The following is a 10,313-nucleotide window of genomic DNA, read 5'->3' as shown; positions in this document are numbered from 1 at the left end:
TATTGAAGGAAATGTTTTTGAATTTTTATTTTGAATTTTTATTTTATTTGAACCTTTATTTTTATGTCTATTTTGAATTTTTATGGAAGGAATTTATTGAAGGAATTTTTATTGAAGGAATTTACAGAATTTCAATGTTTACTTTCAGTGGTATTTGAAAACATTACTAAAACAAATAATTCATTTCAAAATTTATGTAATCATAACAATATTTCCTTTTCATAAAAGATAAAGTTACTCAACAACATCCAAACTCACTTTTTAATTCTCAAGCTTATGCTTGCAATTATATCCATTTGGAGTCTGACAGTCTTCTGCTCTTATGCCCCATGAGGATAGTACAGCACACTTATGTTCATTAGGAGAATAGTCTTTTATCCTGTTATTTAAAAAATGCATAATTCTGTTATATTCTATGAAGACAACACATGAAGCAATAGTATTTCTATGTAACTGTAATAAAAGATATTTTGAAAATGGGTAATGATGTTTTTAATAAAATTTCAGTACGAGTTTTTTATTAGGAAAATGGGTTACAGAGTAGCCCATTTTTGAACATTTTTATCAACATTTTATTAACTTTAAACATCTTCAGCTTTCTATAATTCAATGAAAACAAATGTATTCATATTATTAATATTTCTTTATTTTTCCTCTTCTATACAGCATTCATTTTAAAAACTTACTTTAGTTTGAAAATTGAACCGTTTTGCCACATCCATGGTTGACCACGACCTTTACGAAAGACTGGAATCCACGATGTAATTGATAGGGACATCAGAAATTTCTAGCCCAAAATAAAGAATTTTCACTTAAATATCATTATGAAAAATTGTTATTAATTTTTAAAATGCAAGTCAAAGGATGAATTTTTTCAAAGGATCTTTAGTTCTTTGAACAAAATGAGTATGTTAGATTTTACATCTAACACTATAATACATAAAAGTTGAGTACACCAAAGCCTTGGACTGTGTGGATCACAACTGTGGAAAATTCTGAAAGAGACTGGAATATCAGAGAAATTGGTATTTCTTACCTGCCTTACCTCCCTCCTGAGAAATCTGTATGCAGGCCAAGAAGCAACAGTTAGAATCAGACATGGAACAACAGACTGGTTCCAAATAAGGAAAGGAGTATGTCAAAGCTGTATACTGCCACCCTGCTTATTTAACTTATATGCAGAGTACATCATATGAAATGGCAAGCTGAATGAAGCACAAGCTGGAATCAAGATTGCCGGGAGAAATCTCAATAACCTCAGATATGCAGATGACACCCCCCCTTCCCCCCCTTATGGCAGAAAGTGAAGAGGAACTGAATTGCCTCTTGATAAAAGTGAAACTAGAGTGAAAAAGCTGTCTTGAAACTCAACATTTGAAAAACTAAGATCATGGCATCTGGTTCTATCACTTTATGATAAATAGATGGGGAAACAATGGAAACAGTTACAGACTTTATTTTCTTTGGCTCCAAAATCACTGCAGATAGTGACTGCAGCCCTGAAATTAACACTTGCTCCTTGGAAGAAAAGCTATGACCAACCTAGACAGCATATTAAAAGCAGAGACATTGACGACAAAGGTCCGTCTAGTCAAAGCTATGATTTTTCCAGTAGTCATATATGGATGTGAGAGTTGAACCATAAGGAAAGCTGAGCACTGAAGAACTGATGCTTTTGATCTGTGGTGATTGAGAAGACTCTTGAGAGTCCCTTGGACTGCAAGGAGATCAAACCAGTCAAGCTTAAAGGAAATCAGCCCTGAATATTCATTGGAAAGACTGATGCTGAAGTTGAAACTCCAATACTTTGGTCACTTGCTGTGAAGAAATGACTCACTGGAAAAGACCCTGATGCTGGGAAAGATTGAAGGCAGGAGAAAAGGATGACAGGGGATGAGATGGTTGGATGGCAAACTCAATGGACATGAGTTTGAGCAAGCTCCAGGAGTTGGTGATGTATAGGGAAGCCTGGCAGGCTGCAGTCCATGGGGTCTCAGAGTTGGACTTGACTGAGCGACTGAACTGAACTGAACTTAGTACTTTGAATAGAATGAGCATGTTAAATTCCAAATGTAATACTAAAATCTTAAAAGTTGTAAGCTGGAATTTTTAATCTTGCAATAAATATTAACCATGTCTACTTTTGATTCAAAATTAATTCAAACATTTATACTTATCAGTTTCACAGTTTTCTAATGTTAATAAGGAAAATTCTTCTTCTTTTTTTTTGAGGACCATTTAATAAAGGGAGCATTTACAAAGACATGAATTAGTTGTATATATCCCACTAAAGAATACACTTAGTATATCAACTTGGGGATATTGACAGCTGTGAATTGTGTCTAACACTAAGCCTGAGGGATAAGAAGGTGGAGTAACTGAATAGAATATGTGCAGTAAGGAAAATTCTGATTCATGTAATTTAGTTTTTACTCATGTCAAAACTAACAGAACAAAGCTTTAAATAAGTTTTAAGATTCTGTGACGTTCTTTTTTCTGGATACTGTGAGTATATCATTGCATTTCTCTACTATTATATATATTCCTCAGAATTTCAGTTTTAGAAGAAAATTAAGGGAATGAAATTGAGAAAATAAGTGACATGACAGCCGAAGATTTAGTTTTCTGAGTCTGACACCATTCTTTGACTAGATAAACCCCAAAGCAATCTATTTCTGTGGAATCCAGTGGACGAGACAAGGGGTCAGAGAATCATTTCTGTCTGTTACTCCCTGCTCAGTTCAACTGTAGACACGGGGACTAATGAAAGACACAAGAAAGGAGAACCCTGCATGTGGGAAGAGAAAAGTGAAGAGGTTTGAGACTATCCAGTAGCCCTCATCCTCTGTAATCTCTAATCACTTCTCCATGATGAGAGAACAAGGTGGGAGGTGCGGGAACAATAATTACGGGCATCTTGTATAGGGGACTTGATGAAAGTGAAAGAGGAGAGTGAAAAAGTTGGCTTAAGGCTCAACATTCAGAAAACTAAGATCCTGGCATCTGGTCCCATCACTTCATGGCAAATAGATGGGGAAACAGTGTTAGACTTTATTTCTCTGGACTCCAAAATCACTGCAGATGGTGATTGCAGCCATGAAATTAAAAGACGCTTACTCCTTGGAAGGAAAGTTACGACCAACCTAGATAGCATATTAAAAAACAGAGACATTACTTTGCCAACAAAGGTCTGTCTAGTCAAGGCTATGGTTTTTCCAGTGGTCATGTATGGATGTGAGAGTTGGACTGTAAGAAAGCTGAGCGCCAAAGAATTGATGCTTTTGAACTGTGGTGTTGGAGAAGACTCTTGAGAGTCCCTTGGACTGCAAGGAGATCCAACCAGTCCATCCTAGAGGAGATAAGTCCTGGGTGTTCATTGGAAGGACTGATGTTGAAGCTGAAACTCCAATACTTTGGCCACCTCATGAGAAGAGTTGACTCATTGGAAAAGACCCTGATGCTGGGAGGGACTGGGGTCAGGAGCAGAAGGGGACGACAGAGGATGAGATGGCTTGATGGCATCAGCAACTCGATGGGCATGAGTTTGAGTAAACTCCGGGGGTTGGTGATGGACAGGGAGGCCTGGCGTGCTGCAGTTCATGAGGTCGCAAAGAGTCGGACTCGACTGAGTGACTGAACTGAACCGTATCCTCCCCACCATCAGATGAAAGTGACCTGGGCCTCTAACTTCCCAACACCCAGTGCCTAACCTAACTGTAGGAGGTGGCACAGGTCAGCCTTTCCTCCTGTGTTGAGAGAATCCCGTGGGCAACACAGGTGAGCCTTACAAGGTGGTCCATCAGAACACCTGCTAACAAGGAGCAGAAGAACTGGAAATCACCAAACGTGCATTAATAGTTTTAAAATGAAACTAAAGTATCATAAAGCCATAGTCCATTGTTTAATGGAATATTAAGAGATCTTAAAATAAGCCAACTACAAATATGTACAAAAACACAAGTGAACTCTAACAAATATAATATTGGCTGAATCAAGCCTTTAAAAAAGTGTTGGAAACGCTTAATATCTTACCATTTCCTCTTCATTATCTATATAAAGCAGAGTAGAATTCTTAGTAGTGCAGGACATGAAACTCCCATCCAATGTTTCTTTTTCCAAACTAATAGAATAGCAATTGTTGGAATATGTAAACCACTCTTTTGGACAACAACCACAATGAAATTCTGGAGAAAGATTATGAATTACTATTCAAAGGCAATTTGGATTTTAAAAAACAAAAATTAACTTACATGTATGCATGGATATAAACATGTATGTATATATATAACATAGCTATATGCCCTCAAGGCTGGTACATATAAAACAAATCTCACCTATACTTTCACAGTGTCAGTCTCTCATACCCCAATTTATGTCTCTATATAAAGCGAACATATAAAAATATCTCCTCTTTACATGTCCTAAAAATCAAGAAATGAAGCTTTTATTTTAGAGAAGCAAAATTATTTGTGTTTTACCATATTACAGCAGGCAAAAATTGGAGTCATTGCCAACAATGGATATGGTCATCATATTGTTGCATAGGGAAAAACACTCTCCCTTAATCATTATTTAGGCAAGTTTGTTGCCCGATTTTGTAATTTATCTTCTACCCCAAATCTTTTCTTAGTTTCACTAGCCTAAGATAGAGACAAAATACAAATTGTATTTATATCAGAGCTTTAAAATCATTATGTACCTTTTTGGAGTCTTCCTATCGCAGAGGAGTTATTCTGCTCCCGTATTACAGTAGCTACAAAATTAATCATTATAAAAATTAACATTGCTCTAAATAAATCATAATGATTTCAGTTTGTGAGTTTGAAATTCAGTTTATTTTTTAGGATTAGAGTAGTCTGGAATAAAGCTGATTTTACCAAAAAAATTAATTGGGTAGTGAAGATTTGGTGGAAAAAATATTTTAAAAACCTAAAGGAGTAGATTTTACCACCCCTTACCAATCTCAAAAATTAATTTGTGTTTCTCAATAAGATCTTTCAATCTCCTAAAGCATGCTTTTGAGTTATGAAAACGGAATATCCATATACATACTCTCTGTAATTGTCGTGTCATATGTATTTCACAAATTCCAAATAACATTCTGCATTTAGTCTAATTGCATGTATTTTAATGATAGACACATTCTATAATCTTGTGAAATGTTTACAGGACTGACCATCATTAAAGTGAAAAGTTCCCTTATAGTTTTTACAGAAATGTACTTACAGGGAGTAACAACGATCACTGTCACCACAGTGGACATCAAGACAAGGCAGATGATTCCCAGGATCCCAGCAATGCACTTCTCTGGAGGTGATGGTGAACCTGCAGGGAGATAAGAGGAGACAATGAGAAAGGAGTGAAGGAGTGCTGGGGACAGTTGGTTAGATTTTATGTACATGAGAACCCATATGAACAGGGATTTATGGATATAAACTTGGACCCCAACCCATTTCTACCACTGTGGTCTTTCTCTAACATATATCACATTTTCAGCAAATATAATGCTGAATGAGTTGTTGATCAAAGATTTCAAATTATAGCAATGCCAGAATAAAAGTAGTCTTCCAATTTCACATTAGAATACCGTAACCAACTTAAAGCTCCCTTTCTCAAAATGAAAAATGTGTGAGCTTTTCCCCTGCTCCTCCTCCACACCTCTGCACCCCAACTGCACATCCTAGAACAATTTCTTTGTGTGACTAGTAGTGTTTTACCTTTGGAGTGGTAGTTCTTGTCATTCTCACGAAGATTCTGAGAAGCATTTTGAAGATTTAGTTCTGCATATGTTAATTCCTGCTCAGTTATTGAACTGGAACTTTTAGAAATCTTAGGTTTCATTTGCTGTCTCTTTGAGCTCTTGACTGCCTTCAGTTCTACATAAGTTACTCCCTGGTTATTCATCTTTGCAGCTGAGTGAGGTCAAGGACCATGCTCTAAGTGAACTGAGGAATAAGTGGTGTAGATGAGATAAGAACCTTAGTATAATAGGATGGGTGGGGCAAAGAGTTTAGTGTTCACTTTGCAGCTGAACAAATATAAAACCTGCTTCTAAATTCCTCAGTACTTTAAACAAGCCTTTCATGAAAGAATACTTTTTAAAAAAGATATTCTGTAGTTGACAATATATTATTGGTTGAAACAATGAAAAGCAATAAATTAGGGAGCAGTAAAGAAGTTCGTGGCTAATAATATCTTCACTGAAGTCAGATTCCGCCCATTATACAGAGTGAAGTAAGCCAGAAAGATAAAGATTCCATAGAAATATTTTAAAATCATCATAATGCTTGTATTAAAATTAAAATGTTCTATTAACAAGGGAGATTCACCTATATTTATAGTAATTCTGGAATTTAATAATGACTTAAAGACTAAGTGCTTTAAAGATGAGGAGAGAGAATGTTGACATATACAACAATCTTCTGCACTAAAATACACTATTTGGTGACTTACTTTGATCAATGAAAAGGGGTGCTAAATGGTATTTATTTTGAATGGTTGAGGAGTTCTGAGAAATCATTAAAAATTGAGGAAATGTTTCATATATTGTAAAATATCACATGACACACTAATCATATATAAACTAAACAATATGAAAAATAAAACAAGAGAAAAAGACTAAAAAATACTTACTTTACAAGTGATAAGTGATTTAATGGCTAATATTTGAACCCACAAAATGAAAAACAGGTATAGGTCATTTATGGAAGACACCGTTGGTTCAAACTTTCAGAAAGATCCTATAGATGTTAAAGTTAGTAAAGGTCATTTTAGTTGTATAAGTGATGGTGATTACTTATGAAAATTCTAGATAACATAACATTATTCAGACAGTTGATACAGTAGTCAGAAATATCTGGAAATGAATTGTAGCTTTTAAATTTACAAAGTGTGACCTTCAGAAAGTTATTTAGTATCTAGTATCATATTATAATCTAAAATGGAAATAAGGTTATGCAATATATAGTGCATTTAACATTGAACACTCAACCTGGCACTTATAAGTTCTCAATAAATATCAGTTTTAATTATTATTTTAGTCATCATTTCTATGGTACTATTTCTGATTTATATCAGTTAGTATCTTTAATTAGTTTAGCATATCATTTATGTGATGTTTGATTTAAAAAAATGCTTTCATTACTTACAATTAAGCTTAAATTAGCCTTTAGGAAGTTACCTCAACTTGATTTTTATTAAAAATTTGGATTGTTGTATTCAATCTAATACATGTATGAGGAATTGCTACACAATGAATTCCTTTCCAAGAATCTATTTATAAAGTTTGAGCACAAATATATTAGCACATTATTGTACAAAAAACTTACCTTCTACTGATCATAAAATCCAAAACTAATTGTTCCCTGTCATGAGGTCTTTGGGTTCCACTTAATATTATATACAAACCCATTCATGCCGTGTGTATGCACTTGAGTAACATTCTACAGACAATAATTTTAATACTTGGAGAAATGGTCCATCATATTTGATATCTTATTATTGCTTTTTACTTCAAATTATTTTTTAAAAAATCAATGTTCTACTTTGATTTTGCCGTATATAAACTGTACTTCACTTGCATCACATTTAACATTTGTTAGTTCCCACTAAGTGAGATGGTCTAATAGAGAGACAAGAGAGGAGAGACACATACCTTCTGTTGGCCAGAAAGTCATGCATCCTTTAGTAGGGAGGTCAGGTTACTCTCATAAATGAGGCCTGCTATAGCTGGATAACAAAAGGAGAAATTTAAAAACATAAATCCAGGACAAGAATAAGCAATGTCTGTGACTTTCACAGACTGCCCTGTGAAGGCTCAGAGTGAAGCAAGAGTGGAAAAAGTTGATTTGTCATCAATGTGTCACTTCAAGTTTGAACAGGAAATTCTCACACTTAGGCTATTTGAAGAGAGTGTAGCTCATCACACACCTCCAGAAAATAGGAGACTTTGGGCTGCATTTAAAAGCACAAATGGATCTCTAAGTGTGTTATTTATATTTTCCATTTTTAAATGCCTCTGAGAAATTGTTATCATATTCTATAAGATCTGAGGAGGTGGAGGTTTAATCACCTATACAAGTATCTTGTTTCCTTCTCAGTCCCATACACTGAAAATTTAGAATACCTCAAGTTTTATTTTTAAAACTAGGTTGCTAAATCTTGGCAGTGGATACACCTTTCCTTCACATCCATTGTTATTTCACTTCTATTGTCATAGAAAAAGTTCTAAAAATCATAATCCCAGTTTCAACAGGTATTTAAGGATGTTTGTCACTAATTATTCTGCAGAATTGCTACATATCCAACCATATTGTGTCTGGAACAAAGGCCATCATTTTCAAAATACCACTTCTTTTCTCTGCCCTAGTTCTTATATTCAGTTTTATTCTTATGAAATAAAAAATTTAATCTCCAGGCTTTCTCTGACAAAAACACATGCCCTTGAAAGAACAAAATAAGAGCACTATATTCATAAGTTGAAATATTAAATAAATAGTTATTATGTCATTCATGAATTCATCCTCCAATCATGACTAGTTGGATTTTACTAGGAATATTTGATGTAACAACATAGATTCAAGAACTACTATACAGTTCAAGAAAAGATAATTTTTAAAAATATCACCTAATCAAACAATGGCAAGAAGATGAAGAGAAGACTTAAACCACAAGATAAATAGAACATTCAAATGAAAATGACAAGAAAGGACATGTAACAATGCTCATATAAGACAAAATAGTCTTTAAAGGAAAGCTCATAATGAAACATAAAGAAGAACATTGTATAATGATAGAGGGATCAATACACAAAGAAGATATTACACTTGCTAATATATGACCCCAATATATTAATGGCTTCCTAGGTGGTACAAGTCTAAAGAACCTGCCTATCAATGCAAGAGACACAAGAGGCATGAATTTGATCCCTGGGTCTGGAAGTTCCTCTGGTATAGGAAATTACAACACCTAAATACATAAAACAAACACTAATGATATAAAAAGAGAAATTAAAGGGAATACAATAATAGTAGGAGATCTTAACACCACATTGACATCACTGGACAGATCTGCCAGATATAAAATCATTAAGGTAACCAAATTCTTAATGACACAATAGAACAGTTGAACTTAATTGATGTCTGCAGGACTGTTTATGTACAAAAACCCCAGAACACACTTTGTTTTTAAGTGCACGTGAAACATTCTCAAGGATAGATCACATTCCAGGACACACAACCAGCCTCAAGAAATGTAATGGACAGAAATTATTTCAAACATTTTTTCTGACCACAACTGTATGTAACTGGAAATAAATCACAGAAAGGAAAAGAAAAAAAAAAAGATAATTACATAGATACTACAAACATGATACTAAGAACCAATGGGTAAACGATGACATGAAAGAGAAAGTCAGAAAATACCTGGAGGATGTGAGAGTGATCTGATTTTGACTTCCGTCACTCCATTGATCTCTGGGGATGATTCAGCTGATCTGGCTGGCTATGTGGGTGGCCCTTTTCTCCCTCATCATTCCATGTGCGTTCCTCTCGAAGCCGCACACTCGGTTGAAGAGGACAACCATCCCTGATAGAGGAGGACTGGTCTTCAGTCAAGGGTATCTAGTGGAACAGATCATTTTGATTCTGATGCTTTTAATGGGCAACTTTCAAAACCATTCAACATTTTAAGCTTTTTCAATTATAGTTGCCATTTTTTATTGGAAGCCAATGTCTGTTTCCTCAGACAATTTAAAGAGAACACAAAAAACACAAAGAAATCTGCCATTATTCAAATCAGTCAGCCCAATATTGCATGTATTTACTATATTGTGTCAATTAGTTTGGCTATGCTCAGTATGCACTTAAACATTTAGGGTGATATTTATGTACAGTTTGATATTTTTTATTTTTATCTATAAATCATCAACTAATCTATTTTTAGAGGTTTTGAATTTAGTTATTGACTATTTCCTACCCTCATGAGTCTGAAGAGGCTTTCATTTTTCAAGTTTATGTTGGCTGCTAAAATTCATGTTTGGTTTAATCTATGAGATGATGATAAAATTTGACATTTTTAATTCTCTATGATTCTTGTCTGACAGATTGTGAAGTAAATGAGATACTGAAACTCCCAGAAACTTTCTGAGTGGGAATATTGAACGTTATTTGATCATTGGCTATCTTTTTCTGACATCATGTCTCTGAAGCCAGTCATAAATATCAACACGGACCTCCTACTCTAAAAGCAGAGATGAAAGGCCAGCTGAGAGAGCTCATCCTAGCTGTGTTCTGATCAAGTTGTCCTCCAATTGG

General features: G+C 34.6%; 1 protein-coding gene across 1 annotated transcript; it reads right to left on the bottom strand.

Moving 5' to 3' along the window:
- Positions 1-261: 261 nt before the first annotated feature.
- LOC122423735 (NKG2-A/NKG2-B type II integral membrane protein-like) lies at positions 262-5,935 on the bottom strand. Its single transcript, XM_043441071.1, has 6 exons — positions 5,718-5,935; positions 5,227-5,325; positions 4,700-4,753; positions 4,033-4,184; positions 687-787; positions 262-379 (listed from the first exon to the last, which is right to left on the bottom strand). The coding sequence occupies exons 1-6, from the start codon at positions 5,902-5,904 to the stop codon at positions 262-264; spliced, it is 711 nt and encodes a 236-aa protein (XP_043297006.1). The 5' UTR covers positions 5,905-5,935.
- Positions 5,936-10,313: the final 4,378 nt, after the last annotated feature.

Source organism: Cervus canadensis, chromosome 21 (genome assembly GCF_019320065.1).
Source record: "Cervus canadensis isolate Bull #8, Minnesota chromosome 21, ASM1932006v1, whole genome shotgun sequence".
Lineage (NCBI taxonomy): Eukaryota > Metazoa > Chordata > Mammalia > Artiodactyla > Cervidae > Cervus > Cervus canadensis.
This window is presented reverse-complemented; position numbering and strand designations above follow the sequence as displayed.